Source organism: Hippopotamus amphibius, chromosome 8, assembly GCF_030028045.1.
Source record: "Hippopotamus amphibius kiboko isolate mHipAmp2 chromosome 8, mHipAmp2.hap2, whole genome shotgun sequence".
In the NCBI taxonomy this organism is placed as follows: domain Eukaryota; kingdom Metazoa; phylum Chordata; class Mammalia; order Artiodactyla; family Hippopotamidae; genus Hippopotamus; species Hippopotamus amphibius.
The window spans coordinates 96332181-96357033 of NC_080193.1; the positions used below are offsets into that span (position 1 = coordinate 96332181).

General features: G+C 35.0%; 1 protein-coding gene across 4 annotated transcripts in view; it reads right to left on the minus strand.

Annotated features, from left to right (window-relative positions):
- The window catches only part of MAP2 (microtubule associated protein 2), a 278408-nt gene that overhangs the window by 36606 nt on the left and 216949 nt on the right, over window positions 1–24853 (minus strand). For 3 of the 4 annotated variants that reach the window (XM_057745157.1, XM_057745158.1, XM_057745156.1), the window contains exons 6-7: window positions 12982–13095; window positions 10635–10712 (exon numbers count right to left, since the gene is read on the minus strand). In XM_057745157.1, coding sequence (XP_057601140.1) covers window positions 10635–10712; window positions 12982–13095 — 192 coding nt within the window. Of the gene's footprint in view, window positions 1–1031; window positions 1278–10634; window positions 10713–12981; window positions 13096–24853 lie in introns of all 4 variants that reach the window. The other variant, XM_057745159.1, reaches the window with a different exon arrangement.

The window sequence follows — 24853 nt, forward strand, 5'->3', positions numbered from 1 at the left end:
AAGTCCTAATCATTACTTAGTCTATATGATAGATGTAAGAAAAATTTGAATTATACTGTTAACACTGGGAAGTCATGTGACTAACAAAATTTTAAAGAGTCAACTATTAAAATTCTTTTTCTGTTTGGTCATGACCTCATTCCCTGGAATGTGACCAACTAGCGAAGCACTGACCAGTTTTGGTTTTAGAGATGCTTCACAGAGATTAAACGACTTTTTTAAATTTTTATTTGTTCACCAATCCAAAAGCCGTCAGAGTCTCCCTCATATTTTAAGGTCAAAGTTATTTCATTGTGCTCACGAGGGCTAAATGTAATTATCTGGAAAATATTTGGGGAAAAATAATAAAATTCAATCATCTCCTGAAAAGCAAGTGCATGGACTACGATGACCTTACACTTTTGTGTGTCTTATTGTTACAATAGAAAAGAAATACTTTATGAACTTTCTAATAAAGGTTAGATGAATGAAAACTCAAGAGATATGTTGGTGCTCAAAGAGGTTGGCTGCCATGGAGAGGAAATGATATGAGAAGCATCAGCAGGCGCTTTTAAGGAAACCAAACTAGTATTCATTGAAGCATAAAAAATATAGCACATTGCGGTTGCAAACAAAAACGATTCTACCATTTAAGCCTGTATGTGCCAAAATCCACCTCTGCGATTTGAAAGAAAAGCATATGAATTGCTGTCCCCCAAAATAAAAATAAAAATATACATGTTTTAGCAATGTGACTGGCAAACATTTGAGATGAGGAGGGGCGGAAAAAAGCTCACATAGCGTCATCAGCCTGGCTGCAAAGCGTATTGTATCATGGCAAAGTAAAACCACGAATCAGCTGCAGCAGTGGAAAACCAAGCTGCCACACAGCACCTGCACAAGCCACACTCTCTGCTCATTAAGTCTCAAACAGTAGTCTTGGGATCATGAGAAGACCCAGCAATGGAATAGCATGGGAAAGGCATCAGGTTGGTAAGCTGCTGGAGAGATCATTTGCAACAAAACACATGCAAATCCTAAGAAAGACACACCTTCCCCGGCAGAGGAAGGAGTTTTTACTTCCGGAGACACCTCCGTGACCTCTTTTACACTTTTCTCTTGTGGGGCCCCTGCTGGGGCACTTTCTGCAGGAACTATCTGGGCCTCCGCACTAGACTCCACTTGGCCCTCACTGAGGCCCTTGGGTTGGTGTGAGGCCTCGGCAGCCCCACACTCTTTCTCAGGAAGAGTGGCAGGTTTCTCTTCCTCAGCCATTGGATTCTCTAGCGTTTCTTCTTCTTAGGGATGAAAAAGATGTTGACATCATGACCACAGAAACATACACGAAACAACAGAAATATTATTCAAGGAACACTTTCAGCTCTATTATATTGACCTCATAAGAACCTCTTTTACCATTTGCATGGGCAAATTAATACCCTGATGCAATGGACATTATATATTGCTTGGAAGGTTATTATGCATAATCTGATAATAATGATGCCTTTTAAGGTCTCATTTAAAGGTCATTTATTTTAAAACGTGAGAGCTGAAAGGGTTTTATTGCTTTATTACCCTTAGTGGAAACGGCAGTAAGTTGCATACAATGTGGAAAGCTGGCTGGAAATCAGAGATGGTGCTGCCAGATGACAGATGGTTGTGAAAAGATAGAAGCATTGATGTGCTGAAACAAACCTTTAAATTTGTTAGACATGTGCTGTTTTCTCCAATGCAGGAAGTCCCCACATACGAATTTCTGATCACTTAATTTAAAATATGCAAACTTCACTAAAGAAATCTCTGGGAATAGAAAGCCTGGCCTCAAAATAATATCCCATCAACTACCTCATTATCAGCTTTATCATGAAATCCATCAAAACTCTTTACAATATAATTTATTTAGTATTTTTAAGGTCAAAGACTACCTAACTCAATTTATTTTACCTTCACTGCATCGTATGACTGGAGAATGTAAAAATTTTCAAGGGGTATGCAAAATATTTTGAAAAACAAGGTCCAGGTAAAATTTAATTTCACTACTATTTAGAAAAGTCTGCCTCTGGGACATGACTGTTATCATATTGTTCAAACCACTGAAATGTCAGTAAGATAGTTCTTACGTAGTTGTCTTTGACACTGAAGAAGGAAAATGTGCATATTATAAAGTCTCATTTCTGCAATTCAAAACAAAGCCACCAAGGAAAGATAATTGAGTGGCAACAAAACTACTAAAATATCCTCCCCAAAGATGTATATCACACAGAAAAATGTTAACAATTAAACATAAAAAATAAACTTATGAAGGTCATGAATTATCGTGTTCATTTGTTTCTCATTTACACTTCAAACGCCAGTAAAATAAGTCCCATTTTATTGCTTAAGAAATTAGAGGGATATATATATAAGCTGTTTTATAGTTCTGCAAATGAATGACTCTTATGAAACTCCTATGAAACAATTATATATTGTTTAAATGGACCTTTGAGAAAGACTACAGGTGGAAAGGAAAGAAATTTTTTGAGAAATATTAAAACCCTTAGAGGGGAAAGTAGACTACTTCTATTTCCTCACATTTAGTACTCAGAAACATTCATTTTTGTAATTTAATTATGTCAGTAACATTTTAAACATTCAGATTCTAACTTCTTATTAAGGAAATTTTTATAATGCCATAGAATTAGAGATTTCGATTAAAGCTAAAGACTTCTAATACTGACGTTACCTTATTGGATGAAATCTAATCAATTTAAGTCTTCCAAATCCCTGTAACTTTTTAGTTTTCCATTTTCTCATTTCCTACAAATTGTGTTTACTTCCACACCTGTTCTTTATTCAAAAATTCACATATTTTTCTTAATTGTTTTAAGTTCAATTAGTTTTACTAAATATGGGTTATATTTCTCCATCAGGGTGTCTGAGCCATTGATGCTCTTGCCTTGGAACTATCTGCCCTTACATTAAATGCTGTGCCATACAAAAATAAACTCTTCACTTAAGCTAGTTATTTTCCCCAATTTGAAAATAACTTCTTCACACAAGCAAAAGAAAAAAAAATTAGCCATAATTTTTTTCCTCATAAAACTATCTTGTTAGAATGAGACAAATTGCAGCCCACTGACCACTTACTTTATCCTCACCAGAGCCACCTATACATTAGGGTCTCCACTGTCATGAGCCTGGAATGACAAAAGCTTTGGAGCATTTCCTTCATTTTAGCCCACTGCTACTGATTTGAACCAAGATTTAGTCATCTGGGGAAGCCTCTGTAGTTTCTGTAGATGATTAAGTGACTTGGAGGAATACATTCATTCTGTAACATTTATTCTACCCAAAACTGATCTTTTCCTTTTAAAGAATTATCATATTAACATAGCACTGAAAAGAAGCCTAACTCTAAGTCTGGTCCTAGTAATATTATGCGTCCAAGAGGAAAAAATTATATTAAGGGTCATCTTCTTCGGTTTGGAAAACAGAATATATTCTTCCCCCACTGATAAATTTGCAAGGGGCAGAAAGAAGTCATACTTTATTTGAACATTTTTTGCTTCCTTCTCAGAAGCCATGAAAAAAAAAGGGAGTCCTCACATGTCTCAAATAAGGCTTCTTAGATATAAACTTTTGAGGCATTTGGATGGACATGAGCTATAAAGGACTTCACTTTCATGCGGAAAAAACAGGCTCCTGTCTCTCCCACCCCACACATGAAGGCACACTTAGTATGATGCATGTGGTCAAAGCTGCAGGCCGGGGAGGAGGAGCAAAAGGGGACCATGCTTGGTTCACCTTTCTCCTGGCCTAAGTGGGCCTCTGCACTCTGCGCTGGGACACGGGGGAGCACACTAGAGGTGGTCCATTGTGAGCTGAACAAAGGATGCTCATAGTACTCCTCATCGGAGTTGGAAGGGTCATCATCAGGCACAGACACCGAGATGGAGGGGGCTAGGAGTCTACGCCTCTCCCCGCTGGTGGCAGGTTCACGGCTGGGGAACCTGTGTAGAGGACCCACTTGATCCTCAGCCCCTTCATCTACAAACAGACATACAGGAAGAAACTGCAGGGAGAACTGGACAAGACAGACACAAGGTCAGACAGACGAGACAAACACCTGCACGAGGACGTGGGGCCACAGAAGCAGCACAGCAGGATAGAGGGGAATGAGCAAGACCAAGCTGATGGAGGATGGGAGACAGTGAAGTTTCATGCTTCAGTAGCCACTGAATTTAAACTGTCCCTTCAGGAATCTTGCCATTGATCTAAATGAATCAAACGCTCTGACACCCCTACTGCATAGTAGAAATTATCTTCACATTCCCCTCAAACAAGTTAAAATAATAGAAACACCAGAATAGAAACAAAGCACTACAAAACAAATACATTTGTTAGAAGAAATTCTTTCAGGTGCATACATTTTTCTCATGCTTTGACCAGCATATTTATAAATTAAAAAAGAGGAAAGCTGTTAGGGTCTGATGCCTGCACAGTTGTGAGGGAAATTAGTCCCGTTGAAGTACAACCTTAAATTCTCTAGTATGCTCACATGGTTACATGTTGGTTGACTTAATTTTTAGTTAATGACTTCAACCAGAAGGTAATTTTTAATTTCAGTCCTGTTGAGAAAAATCTACAATGTATTATGTTTCTTTCCTGTCTTGCCTAGGGGAGCACAGGTGGCATGGCTTTTTCTTTGGATGCAAACTCCTAGGCATCCTTTTGAACCCCTGGCTCTCATTTGCATGGCTGTGGAAGTATTAGAAAGTTTTAGAAAGCACCTAGCAACATATACTTGTTTCCTGTGTTCTGCTCTTCTTCTGAAAACTTAATAGAGATTACAATTAGCTGAGAATTTCTCCTGAGTTGGCTTTGGGTTCATCAGGATTTTATTCTATGCAGATTCACGTGCACTACTGGCTCCTTACTGTTTTTGTATCTCAAACCCCCCACTGCATACTTCTCATTGAAATGTTAAAGGAACTGCTCTCATTTCTTTCCTTTCCTGTGTCTTGGCTTAGAAATCTGCATGATTTAAATATATTTCCTTAGATAGCTGAGTATAGATCAATCAGTTTGCTTAGCATTTGGATTCTTGAATATTTCCATGAGCCTTAAGGGTGATGACAAAGAACGATATTTGGCTGCTGATGTGGTGCAGACACTACATCTCAGGCCTACATAGCACGTTACTAAATTTGCTAATCGCTATTTATTTACTTATATAGGGAAATAATTTTAAAATTTTGTACTTTTCAATGAGATCAAAATTTGTAGTACCTATCTATATAATTTTTATTTCTATCCAAATTTAAGTGGACAGAATCACAGCATTAATTTGAAAATGCCCTGTATTTTTAGGGCAACCACTTATTTTCAGCCAATTGAGTGCTGACAACTAGAAATGAACCTGAAAGCACAAGGATACTAAAATAACATTTTCAAGAGAGAATACTTTTAATCTTTTGAGCTCATTATTTACTGATTATTCCATAAAAGTTGTTTCTGGATGGGTGTTCAGAACTTTCTCAGCCACAATGCTTATTATATCATGGGAGAGAAGAAACCTAAAATTACATTTGATATTCTTAGTTCAACTCGGCATGATTTCTCAGCTGAGCAGACAACTGGCTGAGGTCTGGCCTGCAACACTGGCTAAATCATAAGTCCTGGGCTTGTCACAAGTCCCAGCCATTCACATTTCCTCTAGTGACCTCTGAGGCTGTAGATTCCCTATGGACACAAGTTCCTTTTAAAACTTCTACTACATTCAACAGATTGCATGGACAATCAATAAATGAAAATGGCATATTTGCCTCTCTGCTTTTCAAGATTTTCTGGGGAGTAGAGCAGACTACAGTTCAAAACTAATGAATTTAAAGCTGAGATCTGATAGTTTAAAGGCAATACTCCTTGGATGTTTTAACCTTCTGAAGATTTTGGCTTCTTCCTTCTTGTTGCTTGTTGCTCTGTTTTGAAAAGTGCCAAAATGTGAAAACAGCCCAGAGTCTTGCTTAAGATCTATAACATTTCAAAGAAACAGTACTTTCTATTCTGAAAATTTTGACTAATCAGAGAACAATAAAAACAAAAACTTTAAGTACTTCAGTGGAAAAGTAGCTTCTCTGTAGTGTTTGGCCCTTAGCCAGGCAGCTTCAAAAAGAATGTCTGGCAAAGCCCAGTCCCCTCTGGGTACTGTGAGCTACATGCACTCCAAGTATCTGTTTAGAACTTATAAGCCTGCAGTCCATCTACATTACAAGTCCCAGAGATGTGCTAGGGGAGTGATGCTTAGAGGATCATGGCTGGCTAAGTCCAGATAGTACACCAGTGTGTGGGCTTCCAGTGATAATGCCAGAAAATAAGAGATCCTCATTTGCTACAGAACTGTGTGTGGCAGGTGGTCTCAGTTCATACCCAAATGGAGGTGGGATACAAAATAAATAAATAAGTTATAAGTGAGTGAATTATAAATACACAATAATTATTAACAAATACATTATAAAATAATGAATTATTTACTTGGGAGTGGTTTGAAAAAAAGGAAATCAGTCTGGTGTCTTGTAACCAAAATTCTCTCATTAGAAGATCCCTTCACTTTCCTTGTCCCACAGTGAAAACCTAGATAACATACAACTTTAGGGATGCAGTAAGGCTGTGTTTGTTGGGACTTAGACTTGGATTTGAATTCTGGATAAGCCACTTACTAGCTATGACATCCTGGGCAAGAGTGGAAGTATTATCTATCTGTGTGGGTTGCTTGGAGGATTAAATGGGAAGGTATTTGAGAAAGTGCCAAGTATCATGTTCAATTCCATATACATTAGCATCTCTGTCTTCAAGATTTGACAACAGACAAGTTGTCATGCACCTTTCCTCTTTACTTTCATTTGACACATGAAACCTAGACTCGAGAGATTTATGAAAAATGAATTCATAACAGTTTTACTCTTTAAGGCCAGGATTGAATGTTTCCTTTTACTATAAGTACATTTGCTTTTGGAGACTCTGCTTCTGCCACAAAATAGTGTTTCATTCAATAATGTGATATTTTAAAGGACAGGGTAGCCTTATGAACCTTGGACTTCTACATAGTTCCTTGTATAATGATAATCTTTAAAAATGAAGCTTACCTGGTTTCAGTGGAGAAACACATTTCCCCTAATTTGCTTTCATACAAACTTTTCTTTAAAAAAAGGCATTTGAAAATTTATATTGGGTAAAGTCTGCCACACAAAATTTAGTCTTGGTATGTCAGCTTCCTTAGGTACAGTGAGTAGTCACTTTTATGAGAGACTGAGTCTCTTGGGGTATCAGTGACTCAGTGATTTTTGCCCGTCTGGCATCACAGTTTCTGCCCCATGGCCCGGGACACCTGGCTCCACTAACATTGGTTCCCACCATCTCTAAGCTCTTTCCATTCTACAAGCTTTTGACTGAGGACTCCTCGGTTTGCCCACTGTGTTTGCTGCCTGAGAGGGAAACTGCTTCAGGTTAGCAGTTATAATGTGGCCACAGCATTGACATAGGAAATCATCACCCTAGCATTCTGGAGCAAACCTAGGAGGGCAGAATGATTCCTCGTTCTGTTTTCAGATGTTTCCACTGTTCTCGTGCATGGGCTTCCAAATTCTAAGAGTTCAGTCCAAATGACAACTATTACGGTTAGGCCGAAAAGAAAAATGAGATAAATTTGAAAATATCCTAACTAGTATAGCATTGGTTCACTGTACCTGGGTTTCCTTTCTAAGCATGCTACTATTTAATCTGTTCATCAAAATCCCTTTGTTTTCCAGAAGAAGCACATATTCTGGGAATTAGGAATTTTACATCAATTATAATAAGTGAATATTCATAAATGATAGTAATTAACATCTTAAATTATTTTTAGTGGAAGCTTTCATGCTTCCCATTTGGGAAAGAACAGCATTTAAAATATTTGATAATTAATAAAAAGTAAGCATATCTTCAAAATCATTGAATTTCTCAATTTAATCCAAGAACTCTTTTACATTTGTATAAAAGGTTTGAATTGTGACATTCACTGTGCCTTTAGATTAAAGTTGCTTTGAGGGTGTTTTGAGGAGGGTAAAATATCTCCTAGATGAAAAAAACCTACCTGCTTTCTTTCCACCCAATGTGCTATGAGCAATACATTAATGGAATTCTGGCTTGGTCTTTACAAACCAATTGGTTTGAAAAAATTGAAAAGTTGAATCCTGTCTTGTGGCTTTTCACTAATTTTTTCTGATAAATAAAATAAGTTGTTATATGTACTTGAAGAGCAGTTTAAAATAAAAGACAGGGACCTACCTTTCATATATTTAAGGTGAGAATATTACATGATCTTTTAAATGAATGAGGTAGAGTTTGTAGAATACATACTTTTTTCTATATAACTCAAAAATATGATTATCCTCTTAAAAGCAAGTCATTAGGTCTTTGTATAAGTTAATGCTTTCTTTTGAAAAATAAAAATAGTAATTCAATAAAAATACATTTGGTTTGAAAAATATTAAAAATAAAATATCTTCAAATTACTTTCAGTAGGAAGTAAGTTGACATTTTCCCTAAATATACTGAAACAGCTTGAAGAAAATAATCCCCAAATGTGAAGCAACAGTTACTTTGGAAAGTGACACCTAAGTTACCAAAATGTGAAAGTGATTCTGTGTTTTATTTATATTTTCATTATGTCCACTGTACCACCCTCCAGAAACAAGACTGGGAGAGTCTAAGATGGACGTAAGAAGAATAAATTACTTGACCTCTAGCTGACTTTGGAGTCAACATCATACCCCTCTCTGGGTTAAGAGGCTTCTCTGACACTTGAAAGGCTTTAAGTAGGCCTTCAGAAACATTTTCAGTAAACTGAGGAAAGCACAGCTGTCATGGAAGGGCTTCCACTGCATTCAGAGTAAAATTCGTGTCCCTGAACAAGCAGGCCGCCGTTTACTCCCAAACTCCTTTACTCCTCTACCCCTTTCTCACACGTTAGCCATGGGACTCCTTCAGTTCCTAGAACACTTCATGCGCTTGCACATCCTGGTCCCTCTGCCCCAAATGCCCCTCTCCTCTATCTTCGTTTGGCCAACACTTCCTGAGGCTTCGGAGATCAGCTTCCAGGTTGTCCCCTCACCATCCAATGAATTTCTCTTCTTCTACTTTAAAATTCCCTGTTCTTTTCTTTCCTAGTGCTAAGCTTATTTACTGGCTTCTATTCTCCACCAGACTGCGTGCTTCTTATAAGCAGGGATTACGTCCATTTTGTTCACTAGAGTATACCTAGCATTTGAAGAGTGCAAGGAACCTTGTAGGTGCTCCATAGATATGTACCGAATGAACAGATGAACATAAGGCCAAGAAGGATCTTTCAAATCTATGAATTAAAAGATCAAATCACATTTTTAGAGAATCCAGTAATAATCAGTGTCTATAATGACACTGAATATATGTACTGCTTACAATCCTCAAATTTCCTTTTATTCCTTAGACTGATTTAGTTTAACATTACTTCAGGCAGTAAAATTAGAAAAAAAAAGGCCTCAATTTATGAAAAAAAAGTCCTTGCTAAAAAAAGGTTTAGGTTTATAAATCTGTGACAGAAATTAATTATATTTACTGATAGTTTATAGTTCAAGTAATTTAGAATAACCTTTATTTGGAAATTCAAAATATTTTAAACAACCTAATTACAGATTATAAAAAGACAATGAGTCTTTTGTGACGTTATTCAATTTTAACACAATAAAATGAGCTCTAAAAGGGCCAACAAAAGGAAAAATAAGTGAAGAAATAAATGAATAAAATTGAGAAGTATTAACATTCTGATTTTAGTATATGAAACATGAATTATATAGAAACAAGTGAGTTTTTCAAAAGTGTATTTTAAAAACTTTCTTCTGCCTTCTTCTGTAACTCTCAAACAATAGACAAAAGTGAACTGACCTGATCAGAAAACCAATGATAGTTTGCTTTTAAATAGCGCCTTTCATCTCAGATTCTAAATGAATATTCTTCAAAGGCATCTGTCTGCTTCATCACTGAGAACTGAAAAGCTGACATGGCATTCCATGTCGAGTAAATGCATAAAAAGATTCATGGACAATAACAGGTCTCAGCAGGAAAGAAGCCATGATCTCAGTTTCCAGTTCACTACTCTCAATATCAGATTCATTTACTGACTTCTTCATTTGTTCTTTAATATTTATTGAGAGGTTGCTACAGGCCAGGCCCTGGGGAAGCCCTTGGCAATATAATAGTGAGCAAAACAGAGACAGTTCCTGCCAATCCTTCCATAAAAAGGTGTTGATTTCATCAATAAATTTATTTTTGTTCAGTCACTTATAAAATTAAATTGTATCTTCTCTGTCAAAACATTCTACATGAAGTAAACTGGTTCTCTGTAGTTATTCTAGCTAGCAATTTAAACACAAAGTTTTTCTTTTATCTTTTCTTTTATTGAGCAGATTTTTCCTTTTTTATTTATTATATTTGGCTACTTTTGATTTTGTATAGAAAAAATGATAATATATTTAATTAAAGTCTTTGTTTCTTCTTGACTATTTGAAACAGACAGCTAACCCATACTGAAGTCCAGCGCTTATGGGTTGAGGTTTATTTACCCTCATTAGAAAACAAACCTCAAAGAGTCCAACAGGCCTTACCTTCCTCCACTGTGACAGTCTGTTCTGAGGCTGGTGATGGGGGTGGAGAAGGAGGCAGATTAGCTGTCTCTTCAGCTGCTAAAGATCAAACAATGGAAAAATGAGATACAACAATTAATCCCATTAGGCCAGTAGATGTGTAGGCAGTTCTGCCATCTGTAAAAAGGACTCTTTATAAAATTCAGGGAAAGACTCAATAGTTAGTTTTGGCTTATTTTTAGCCCCATTACCTGATTCACATATTTTTGAAAACCTAAAAAAAAGAAGAGCATTTAATATAAAAAAAAAAAATCATTTTGTCCTCTCCATAAAAATGGATTAGAGATGCCTCCTAAAATTCTATCATTAATCCCATTAATTTGTGTCTGCTTGTTCAATTAATAAAATATTTCATTCTGGTCCTAATTTATTACATTCAAACCCACCCAGGCAAGCATTTTAGTTTGGATTTGGCTTGACTGATTAAATAAAAATGTTAGAGCTCCCTATTGCTCATCTTGATCTGGAAACTAATCATAGTTATTTTAGGAAATGTATTTTTTAAACATTTTGTCCACTGAATATAATGGTGAAACCCATCTTCTGTATGTATTCTCAGAAAAGAAAAATGAAGCTGTCACAGCTTGAGGCAACCTTCAGATAGAAACATGTACTAGTGAAAGCTGAGAAATATTCTGGCCTTGGCACTACACGTGAAGAAGGACCAAAGAGAAAGTTTCTAAAAGATGGAATTCATTCACATTTAACTCCAAGCTGTTCTCTTCAAAGACACTTACCTTCTTTATGACCTCTCACACGAAGGTAAGGGATTTTAAAAGGAAGTATTTATCAGTCAAGGCCAGTGGTAAAATTTATTTTAAATAAGCTGTAGGCATATTTCAAAGTTTCAAATTTTTTTTTAAAGAGGGAGATTTTTCTTTTAAAAAAGAATGAATTTTGCCATTTGCAGCCACATGGATGGACCTGGAGGGCATTATGCTAAGGGAAATAAGTCATACCAAGAAAGACAAATACTGTATGATATCACTTATATGTGGTATCTAAAAAATACAGCAAACTAGTGAATAGCAAAAGAAGCAGACTCACGGACATAGAGAACAAACTAGTGGTTACCAGTATGAAGGGGGGAGGGGCAACACAGGGGTGGGCATGTGGGAGCTATAAACTATTGGGCCTAAGATAGGCTCAGGATGTATTGTACAATATGGGGAATATAGCCAATATTTTGTAATAACTGTAAATGGAAAGTAACTTTTAAATTGGATATAAAATTAAAAATTAAAAAAAAATTTTTAAAAGGGGAGTTTTCTTTTATTTCAAAGAATGGAAGTAAACCACAGAAAGAAGGTTAATGTTTTAGATAAGTTTTTCCCTCTCTGTTTTAGAAGAAAATAATCCTTGATCATCAAAGGACATTTTATTGAATATAATGAGATTACTTTTAATTATTATTCTGGAAAAGGAGAAATTTTTATTGTTTAAGTTTTAACAGAAATGAAGTGCTAATCAGAAAATCAAATATTAAGGATACATTAGACTGAAAAACAGAAAAATAGATATGTACTATTTTTAGGCTTTAAAAACCATACCTTTCTATGGGCTAGTTATATGTACCTGTGAAATAAACACATACGTTGAACCTAAGAGAATTTCCTTTTTTATGTGTCTCCGGATGTATATACATCTACATTTAGCATGTATCTATCTGTCGAGAATAGGGACAGTGAGCCTTTGGCTGAGTGTTTTCCTTGGTGACCACTATTACATTACCTGTTTGGCCCTGCGGGGCATTTGACTTATGATGGAGGGAGAAGGCAAATGCTATCTCATTGTCCTTAAATGAACCAAGTGAAGAACAGTACCTTATATGGGATACAATGTTGCTGATGATTCTAACAATCTGTGGCTATAGGTTTTGTGTAGCCTGTTCAAGGAGACCACAAAGAGATTGTAGTATAGACAATAATTAACCAAAACCCGTAAAGGGAAACAGTCATCTCTAATTAAAGCATTAGAACGTTTTCCTTATGAGTGGGGGCCATGACATCAAAATGCATTGGCTTTATTTTTATAATAACTATCTCTAGTGGTCTGGAAAAGAAAAATTAAGGGCACTTTAGGGGCAAAGTCTATTTATAAGTTGACTGTCCTAAAGACTACTGAAATACTGCATTGAGCCTGTTGAGAAAGGTGAAAATAGGTCCCGGTGCATCCCAACAGAGGTGTCTGATGAGTGTCACAGTTAGGGATGAAGTACGAGATATCGCCTGTCTTTGAGTGTGAAGACTTGATCCTGTGATCGGGGTGCAGCAGACACAGCCCCTGCCTGAGGCTCTTTTTCATTTACCTAAAGGCAGAGCTGCAGGCTGATCTTTATGCTGAGCTTCTTTCTCTTGTTCACCTTTCAGGACTGCTACAGCCTCCGCGGTGACTACTTGAACTATCCTTGCAGACACCTCCTCTGTAATAAATAGTAACAAAAGAAAATAAAATGGTGAGCAAACCAAAAGAGGTAGCAAAGAGGAAAAATAATCAAACAATATAGTCAGTTAGAATTTTATTCTCACTGTCTTTCTTCCAAAAAAGTGCAGCAGAATTTTAAGTTGTAGATAAACACACACACACAATACACCAAAAAAAAAAAAAAAAAAAAAAAGAGAGAGAGAGAGAGAAAGAGAAAGAGAAAATAAAAGGAGTTGGCATTTTGGGAGCTAAGCAGAATGAACATAGAACTAAAGAAAAATAATTAACTTACATGGCAGTTTAAATTTAAAAAACCATTTATATAAACAGAAACAATATAATATTTTGTACCTAGTAAAACAAATTCAAGGAGAAGAGGGGATTCATTTTAGATTTAACTAAAAATACTGATTTATAGTTTTCTTACAGTTTTATAGAAAAGTATATTAAAATAATCTTCTATGCTAATTTGCAGAAATATCGTGATTTAAAATCTAAAGATACTTCAAAATGTGAATTTGTGATTAAACAGCACTATCTGGGGTCAGTTTGAACAAGAGAAATTAAGAAAAATCTGGGAAGATAAAATTTGAGTGAAATACATGGAAATGATATATCAGACAATCTCTTTCTAGAGAGGTACTACTTTTCTAGATAGTGAATGGTTTAAAAATCTTTAAGGCCATATGATATATACTCAACCTAGTCAGTGCAATAGTTTCGTTAGAAAAAAGTCAGAGTGGGAGGGAGGTTCGTCATTAAAATGATCAGTCTCTGAGATGCCTGATAACTAGTTTTTGGGCTGAAATGGCATCTGCTGAACCATTATCATTGTTAACTTTATGTAACCTATTCAGCAAAAAATCAGGAAATGATATTCCATACATCATCAACTAAAAAAGGAAAGAAGCCTTTTGAGATTAAAAATATTTTCTAAATTACAAATAAATTCTACAGAATTTAACTTTTCATCATCTTTATAGGAAAACATCTACCATACTAAGAAATAAACCCACATATAGCCCTAATAGAAACAAGTGTCCTGGATAAGAGGATGGGCAGGGAATTGTTCTCATAATTTTAACCAAGATTTTAGAATAAATATTTCATTGAAATTATGGTTCCTGATTAGAATTTGAACACTCACAAGCAGGTTGGGGGAGATCTGCCTGTTTTTACCTGGCTGGTTCATTTATACACAGCCTCCTCTAGAAATGCTTCATCACCCCACCCAGGATGAGAGAGACCACAGTGCTTAAGAAGCAGGCTTTTGGGTAAGCAGTCTACTTGGACAACATTTATCTGAATTTTAAAAGCTGGTTTACCTGATTGAATACATTTGCCTTTATATGTTTAACTTCCTGATTTTTAAAAAAGCCACTTGACACTATAAGCTATGTATGTAGTCTTAAGTGATGCACTATAAACACTCATCTACAGCCAGTAGCAGTAATAGCAGGAGAAGCAGTACTTGAAGAATATTATAGTGCTCACTACATGACAAACATTTTGCTAAGGTGGTTGCCCTCACCATTCTAATGCATTATTTACTATTATTACTCCCACCTTTCAGAAGAGGAAACAGAGGACAATAGGATTAGATCAGATAATCAGACCTTCTTATAAATATCACAGTTAGAATATCAATTTGCAAGTAATTAGCATATTATAAAATGCCTTAGATACTAAAACTAAACTAAGTGTGATTTAATATTTCTTTTATGTTTTAAGTATAATTTTAAGAAGCTGGAGTCCTAATTCAAATTTTGAGTATCCAAAGAGCAAGTATGGATAGGCTACTTAAAATTATTTCTGAAAAATCTTTAATTTCTAAGCAAAGCTCCAGCAAATTCATTTCATATATTTATATACCAAGTACTTTTCATAAAGCAATCTTTTGGACAATATACTTTGCACTCTTTATTCAGTTTCAACAAGGAAGGATCTTTTTTTCTTTACTATTGCAAAAATGTGGGGAATAATTACCATATCAAATAGTAATGATACAATTCATCCTTATAAGGATGTTTTAACCAATACAATTTAACTCATAGCATCACACAATTTTAGAGCTAAAAGAGCTTTGAGAGACTTTTGTCTAAATCCTCTCATTTTGCAGACAAGGAAACAAAGGCTGGGTATACTGATGAAATTTGCTCAAGTTCACACAGCTGATGGAGGCAAACAGATTAGAACCCAGGTTTCCTAACTATTATGATGTTCTTTCTCTTAAACAGAAGAACAACAGAAGGACTAATGGAAAAACAACCAGAAAATTCTCTACCAGTCATATGTGAATGACTAATGGAAATAGATGAACTCCTTTAAAGGTATGAACCAAGGAAACATACTCTCAGACCTGCTTGTCTATTCATCTAACGTACAGTATTGCCATTCCTGATTACATTTTGAGACTATGTAACAAGTGATTGACCATGAGTGAGTTATTATCTATCTATCTACCTACCTATCTACCTATCTATCTATCTATCTATCTATCTATCTATCTATCTATCTATCTATCTATCTATCCATCTATCTATCTATCTACCTATCTAATCATCTATTTACCTACTTATCCTGCAGGCCAAGTTAGATACTATAATAGATAATTTACCACAAGAAGATGAATATTTTGTTTCTAAGAGGCAGTACTATTTTATTAGCATTTTTGTTCCATTTTAATATTTGAACAGAAGTTTTCATAGTGGTTCCAGGTAAATAAATGACAATAGCAATCATCAAAGCATTGTAAGGAATACTAACTGCTATGGTGGGAAGGGCAGAAGAGGAAGAAGGGCTGCATGTTTTTATGAAGCCAGGCTGCTGGGTAGGGTTTCTCTAACAATCCCTGAAAGGCTGATCTCCCAAAGTGACATTTCCAATGGGAAAGAATACTGCAAAAAGGGCCACAAAAAATTAAATCCACTTTGAGACAGCTCTTTGCTGTCTACGCTTCTTAATAATATTATAAAAAGAATTATTTTATGTTCTGCAAATTGCCACTTGCATATTTAATTTTCAATGAAAGTCAGACATTTAAAAATCAATAGACTGATTTTTAGCTCTTCTAGCATCCAGGTGTTTTATGGAAAACTGAATGTAACGGAGAGTTGGAGCAAGCACTGCAGAAAATGGGACATACATAGAACCCGTGTGCCTTCTGGATCATTCCTGCAACAATCTGTTAGCATGTATGCAAAATTTAGTATCTCCCTATGGCACTTAGTAAATACATCTTGCATGGAATTGTGCTAGTACACAAGCCTTATCTCCACTACTATGTAAAGCTTCCCAAGTCAAGGACTTTCTCTCTGTCATTGTTGCAATTCTCGAAGCTTCTCTCATTGAACCTTACCCAGACTGGATATTGAACACAATTTTTTGAAAGAATGAAAAATTAACATGAAAGGCTAGTTTATGATATTTACACAAATTCAGAAATAATCTGTGCTTGTCACCATATTTATGAACTTAACCCCCCCAATTATGTTATTTATTGCATTCTTGTTTAAGTTTTTGATGCATTTTAGAACAGTATTTCTTAAATTCTTCTGTACCTACTGAAGAATTTTCCAGGATCTGAGAGTAGTTAACATAAATTAAATTTGTTTAAATTGAGGAAATAATCCAATAAAAATATCTACTAGTTTATGTGAACAAATTACAACCGAGCTATACTACATTATTGCAGTCTTTTTGTTTGAGATAGTATTTAGAATAATTTTCACACCATGGAGAATTAGTTTGTATGTTGTTGGCTAATAAGAACAGAGGTGAACTTAATAAAGAATGCATTCACAGGAGGTGTAGGCCAAATGACATCATTATGCACTGTACAGACTTTTAAAATAGAGACAAGTAAAGGGAAAATTCAATCATTACTTATCTCCAGTCAACAGACATGTCCAACCTAAATAAAACACACTGTATCAGCTGGTACCACTTATCTTGTGAGTGATAATTTAGTTTTTAGCAAAACAATATTATTTATTTTAGATGGGAAGTAGCAGGACATTTGAATTTTATTGGTTTTGTGGTTTCAGAGAACATTAATTTATAAATGTGGCTGAGTTTTATAGCTGAATAAGCTGATTTTATATTTGTATGTACATAATCAAAACTAGTAAGAAAATAATTTAGCCCAATCTTGGGAGAATTGATAATTTTTTTTTTCTTTAAAAGAATTTAACAGATTATAAGAAATGCTAGTTTAGAGTAATCAAATGGGTTGTGTGGGAGCCAAGTACATGACATGTTACTTTCTGATTTTTTTGGGGGGGAAATAATACTGTTAAAACTTTAAAAAAGAGAAAATAACTATTTTCTAATATTAATTTCACAGTGTTTTTAGAAAAACACGAGTATTAGGATTGTTCTGGGGTTTCAGTTGGTCCAGTCAATTTAAAAATCTTTCTGTAAGCAAGGGCTGTCATCAGTGCAGAGCTGGCAGCTTCCCCCACGGAGGATGGCCTTTTCCCAGTGGGGGCCTAGTCACTCAGATCTAATCACCGTTACAGCCTGGCTCCTGGAACAGGAGCAAATTCACTCAGGGTTCAGTTAAAGTTCAGGGAAGATTAATGGTAAACGTGCCAAACATATATGAAAGATAAAGGAAGACAGTCACAAAATTAGAGCTATAAAAATGATAACAAGAGTTACGATGTGTGTGTGTGATCATATATATGTGTATATATATATAAATATATATAACTAGTTACATAATTATATGTAATCTCTTCATTATACAAGTATTTATTAAATGCCTCTATCCATCCTTCCATCCATCCATCCATCCACCCATCTATCATATCTTTCTATCCATCTAGGGGATTACTGTCTCTTATAGTGTACATTAGACAAAGTCTTCAATTCAGAGAACTGTGGGTATAAACTTCAGCATTGCTACTTTCTAGTTACTTCATCCTAGGAATTTTACTCAAACTCATTGAGTTTCAATTCCTCAACCCAAAAATGGAAATGATAATAGTACCCATCTCACAGGTTGTTATGAGGAACTCAATTACACAAATATATAACAGGCCTGGTGCATCAAGGAATTCCAACAGAAAGCAGCTCTCCCACTAGTTCTTTACCAAGATGTTTTTATTTTCTCTCAGTCATATATTGTTCTCAGTCTTCTACCTTTATATTTTTACTTTAAAGAAAGAACAACAGTGCTATGCATTAAGGGTCCAGCCCAACTAGTCTATCATTATGATGAATATTGGATAATATGGTTAATCTGTGATCATCTATGTTGATGACCAAGAGCAGGGTTTCTTTCTTTCCCTTTTTTTCTCTTTCTTTCTTTCTTTCTTTCTTTCTTTCTTTCTTTCTTTCTTTCTTTCTTTCTTTCTTTCTTTCTTTCTTTCTTTCTTTCTTTCTTCTTTCTTTTCTTTCTTGACAAAGCTAGAGGGAGAGAGGTTGTTATTTATTCTCTGGCTTCATACCTGCTTCTTTGGTTGTATAGGTTCTGGGCTACCATCTGCTCTAGATTCTAGCCAGTAAGTCCCAATTTAGGACTGTCTTCTAGCTGGTGTTCCTAAATGCATGAGAACCCCTATCTACTACTGAGAACAGTCATTTAACATGAAACATTCTTTTTATGATTAAGAGATTAAACTACATTTTAATTTTTCATTGCTTACTTGTTCTACCTCCTTGTTCCCTTTCCTACTTTCTAGTCTAATTCTTTGTTGTTATTTTTTTTCCCCAAACATTATATGTAGGACTTACTTGTTCAGAAGATTAAAGATGAATACGGATTATGCACAAATTGAAAAAGTACTATTCATTATACCTCAATTAAAGTTAACATTTATTTTCACAGCTGAAAACATGACACATCTTACTGTAATTTAAAATTTTGAAAGGCTCAGTTATGTTTCTTTTGAACATCTAAAATTTTCTGGAAATGGACATTTTTAGTCTATGTTAGAAATTGTCTTAGTTAAGGAGCTTGTGTAATATGTATTTTATTTTCTCTTTTGTTAATGTCAAGGATTTCAAATTTCAGTGAAAACCTTATAACCAGTATTTGAATATTAACTTGGTGTTATTTTATCAGCAGTGTCATTACAGTAATGAGACAGTTTTTGTAAGTAATACAAAAATAGCTCAAGATGTGGCTATAAAGTCCCGTCATGCCTAAGCAAAATGAATGATAACTTGGAATTGATCTGATATGTGATCTGCCTGTAAATCAGTTGGAATAAAAACATTAAAAGCTCCCCTCACCTCTGTTTTTTAAAAACAAATTCATCTTATAACCTCTAAATAATGTTATTGATTATAGGCTGATATAAAACAAAGGATTTAAAGATACAGCCCAGAGAATAGAGCAACAGATGATATCATAGCATCACTATAAACAGCTACAGGTAAAAAGTGAAGTCTGCCTTGTAATTGTATTCTGGATAACAAATATGGGGTCAGTATTCACAAGAGGATCAAAGCAGGACTTCCTAGGTGGCGCAGTGGTTAAGAATCTGCCTGCCAGTGTAGGGGACACAGGTTCGATCCCTGCTCCAGGAAGATTCCACATGCCACGGAGCAACTAAGCCCGTGTGCCAAAAAAAAAAAAAGAGGATCAAAGCAGCCCATGGTAGACTGAATTTAATTCTGGAAAGAATGTTTTTTCTTGTTATTGGGTAAATATATTGGTGGAAACATATACCACCAATAGGAGTAAGTAGGTATAAGAAACTAATTGAGGGTCCTGCTCCCAGAGTTTGTGATCTGGATTATAGCCTGGCATAGGGGTTTTTAAGAATTCCTCCAGGTCATTCTAAAGCACAAACAAGGTTGAGAACTGCAGCTCTGGATGAGACTCTGCACTCAAATCCTGTTCTGTCACTAGTTGTGTGACCTTGGACACAAGTTCATTAACTTTTTTTATTTTTTATTTATTTATTTATTAAAAAAAAAAGAAACTAATTGAGATATGCTCTCATCCACAGAAACCTACCTGATAATACCTCAAAGATACAATGCTAAGCTACTTACATTCTCATAAATAATGAATAAGCATCATACTGCAATACAAGGTCATGAAACAAGCTGCTACACTCAGCACTTTTATTTCCTGTCAATATTATTTAATCCACACAGAAACACATTTTCCAGGTTAGAAAACTGGCAAAGTAATGGATAAAAGCAATTTACTGTCTCATTTGAATATCACTTTGATTTATATCAGTGTAGTGCAAATATTTTATATCATAGTAGATTCTGGTGTCAGAAAATCTGGAATCAAATCCTCTCTTTATCTCTTACTAGCTGCAAGTAAGTGACAATCTCTCTAGCCTTCAGTTTCCCCATCTGTAAAGGGGAATAGAAGTGATATTCATCTTTTGGTATGTTGTGACAATTAAATGAAATATATATATATATATATCAAGTGCTTTTTTAAATTACATATTACTGTTTAATCACTTTTACAGTCTTGTTATCATCAAGTCTACCATCATTTGATTGACAAAATGTAGGTAAAGACCTGAGAGTTTTTGTCATATATTAGGACAATTCTGTCATTTTTCCCAGTGAGTACCTCCTTGCATGAATTTTGGGTCATTGTCTAATAGACACTATCAGGCTCCTGCCACTTCTTATTTAAAGTAAAATGATAAAGTAAATTTTACTCTACCCTTGTACCGTACTATTCGGCATTTACAGTTGGGTTGCAGCCCTCTGGTTTTTTCCATGATGCTGATTCATGCTACACCACTGCTATGCTCTGTTGGTCACATTATTTTATCAAGGTCAAATTTAGTTGCCAGTCTCAGGCCCTGTTTTTGGCACCTATTTTTAGTTTTGTTACTTTGTTATATTAATCTATCAACATCGTTTCTTTGATTTATAACAAAAACAATGGAGTTGAACCTTTCTCAGCAGTCCTGACAATTACAACTTGGTTCTGAGCAACATATGACATTGTTGGTATACACAGAAGTCTGATTTTGAATGTGTACTTTTTGGGTTTTCATCAGAACCAGCTGTTATTACTTGAATATGTAGTCTCACCAATTAGACTGTGAATTAAAAAATCCAAGCAAGTTGGCATATGCCTGAGAACATATTTTTGTTGATTTCTTTCAGGTTGTTTAAGAGAAAAGTAAGAGAGGTTGACGATAAATTCAACCATATGGAATATAAAAGCCAGTAAGAGTTTTTGCTTTTAAGAATAATGAGTATAATAGCACTGTGTTAAAAGAAATGACAAGTAAGCCTACCGTACGCTTGTGAAAGAAGGAAAACAAAACAATTTTAGACAGAATGCTCCTGTCAAGGAAAGGTTTTTCTCAGTAGGATACAGAATGGTTACCTAGGAAACCGATGCTAATTGCTGCTGCTGATGGAAACTAGTCAACAAGGAAAGCACTGTGTTCGAAGCACTCTGCTAAACAAATACCCTAGATAAATTCATAAAAACAGGGAAAGAAGGAAAGTTCCTTGCATCTATTCCTTGCTTAATTTAGAGAGTAAATGGTCTCTCTGAAGCTATTTCCTTTAATCAACTGGTGATGAAGGAAATTAAAAGAGTAGATTGGTGGTTGTTGTTTCTCTGGCACCTTAGCACTTATTAAAGAGGCCAGTTTTGGCATAGCCCTCGCTAGTCAGACTCCCATTGATCTCAAAGGGTCACCCTGGCCAGCACTACAGCTGTAGATCTCTGCGTACCAGCTTTTTCAAAGATTTCTTCCTAAGATTTATTGATTAAAACCAGGATAAATTTAATCCATGGGGGAAAATGCCTTTGCAGTAAAGTTAGTGGATGGAGATAAATGTATTTAAGATACAGAATCATGATTGCACAAAGTTCATTCTGACGGGTACTTAAATTTAAGAGAATTCATATTGTACCCACTATAGACAATGGAACTATGCTTAGTCATTATGGGGGCTACAAAGATGAGTAAGACGTGGTGTTCCTCCATTTAAATTGTGCTTGTCAGTGGGGCAATCTCACTGAAGGACATGGTTTTGTTTTTTAAGATTTTTCTGGAAATGGCCACAAATTTTAGCTGATCTACCCATAGTCACTCACATGGTCCTCTTCTGAAATGCATCTGGGCTAGGATTAGGAGTACAGTGTATGATTATAGGAGAATTTTCCCTTTTTCTCTCTGTTTTATCCTACTTCAACCTATGTGTTTAAATCCATAATCTTGTTTAGACTGACAATCTAATCTACTCAAATGAAGTGTTTAGAACTTGGATAGACTTGGCCTAACATTTAAATTTAGTCAAAGGGAAAGGCTTAATAAATTAAGATGGTTGTCAGGGAAAGGATATTGCAGGGTAAGAATATTACAGTAGTATGGAATCAAAAGTAATTAGGAAAGCTAAGCACAGATCAAAAATAGTGCCTACTGGAAAATTTTACTTCTGATTTTAAGGGTACAGCAGAGGAAATATAGTAAGCAAATATGGTCTAGTTTTATATTTACACATTCTAGTTAAAGGTTGTGCTGTTGTCATAGTGGGGGATCCCAGTGTAGTAATGTGTGCATATTTATATTGCTGTTTGCACTTCATATATTAAACATTTACTAATTAAATCAGCTTGTAATATTTTATTGATCTTAAATTAATTTGAGAAGGAAATGTCTTGGGGAATATGCCCCTCTGAAAGTTTCAAATTGCTTACTATCAATAAATTGAATACAATAATTAAGGCATTGAGGGAATTGATAAAATGTTTTAAGAGCTTTGAAATGCTCAGTTTTGCATTTTGTCAAAACCATTACAACTGTACTACTCCTTGTAGACTTGTGAGAAATTGGATTATCTTCTGCATTGTCTTGAACACATCATATTGTCAAAGGAATGTAGCATGAGACATTATTAATAACATTAATGAAAAGATGAAATATCAGTAAAACTAAGAGAGCTTGAAAAAATTCATCCTTAGAGTAACTTGTGGGATAAACAATACAAAATGTACTGTGTGTGTAGAACAGCACCTGTGCACATGTGCGTATGTGAGTGAATGAGTGCGTGTGTGTGTGTGTGTGTGTGTGTGTGTGAATTTATGCATGTGCCAGCATTCATGCACATAAGGGTCTTCCCATGTCTTCAAAGTTTCATCTGTATTTGGGTACCTGAAGGGACTTGGGCACCAGGCGCAAGTCTAAGATTGCATATGAGGAAATCATTGCTTCTACAGTTGTAAAACCTAGGAATGTCTGAGACAGAGAATACAATGGAAAAATGGAAAAGCATTCTAGATTCCAAAAAAGTCATTGGAGTAAACTTTTAAAGTATAAGTGCTCCATACACCAGGAAGAGTCTTTGCTAGTTACCTCTATAAACTTAAATATTTCATATAGGGAAAAACTGTTATAATAAAATGGTAAAAATCACCAGCTCAGCTACCTTTTGTTTGCTCTTTCAAACTCATCCCCAGCATAATAATTAAGTAAATCTTTGGAGGACTTGTGACCTAGAAATATAAGGAATTTAGGAACTACGTGATGAGAAAATCACTTTGTTCACAATACATCATAGGGTACATTCAATCAATAAAGAGACCAACATGACTTCTGTGTAATTACAGTTTGCTTAAGCCTCTAGTCTTAACATTGTTTTAAGAATGAACGGGCAACATACAACCCAACCACCTTATGTGCTTTTTTCTTAGGCAGTCTCTCATTAACTGTAAATTTTTAAATAAGTGATTCTCACAACTGCCTATTTTATTTTTGCCATTGGAGCTATATAAAATATTTTCTTTATATCAGTTCTGAAAGAACTTGGCAAACTTTAAGTCACTAAGTACACACGGTAATTCTTTATAATTTTGAAATTATAACTGAATACACATAACCTGAGAATGATGTTTCAATTGTACTACGGGTAAAAGGACAACGGGATTAATCACATCATGAAATTCTGAAAACTAAAATGCTATGGTGAAAAAGAAAACAAAAAAATGAGAAGAAAGATCATTTTGAGTCATTATTTATTCTTTAATAATGTTTGTTAAATAGAGCTCAGCCACAACATAAGATAAGGAGGACCCCTTCTTTTCAAAAATTCCAAACAGGCAAAATTGTTGATAGCTAAAGACTTTTTTCCAGGGTCTCTAAATAGCAAAATCATGATACTTTTCAAGCAAGAAAATAATTTTTTTAAGTAAGAAAATAGTGTTAAGTCCAATGTTATATTTGTAGTATTATGACAGTAAAAAGTGAAGACTTTTAATAGAATTTTAGAATTTCTTTATGCCAAAAATTATTTTAGAATAAAAATTTATTTTCTGTTCTGGTTTGATTAATGCATCCCCTATTAAATGGACTTCTTTTCAACCATGGAATACAAAAGTTTTATTATGTTAAGACAAACAAGAACAAGTAATAGTAATTTCAAAGTTATCTTCAGAAATTTGCAAATAATATACAAATTCTACTTTAGAAAATACCCCATAGGGATCTGTTGAAATAAAATTTTACATTGATGATTTTGCTTCAATGTTGTTTACTTATTTCAATTGATCTCTCTTCTCTGTATACTGAATCTCACTGTTACCAAGCACACCTCTAAAAATACTTGCAAGTTGTGGGTGCCAAGGGTGATATATCACATTTGAAACTATCAAAGCATTCATTCTTTACTTGAAGACATTGATGCTTTATATCATAAAGCAAGTGATATCTAGGAAGCATAAAATTGTAACTCATCATGGCAATAGCTCTGGCTGTTCTATTATAGGAACCCAGCAGAAAGAAAAAGGTAGATCAATTTTGATGGAG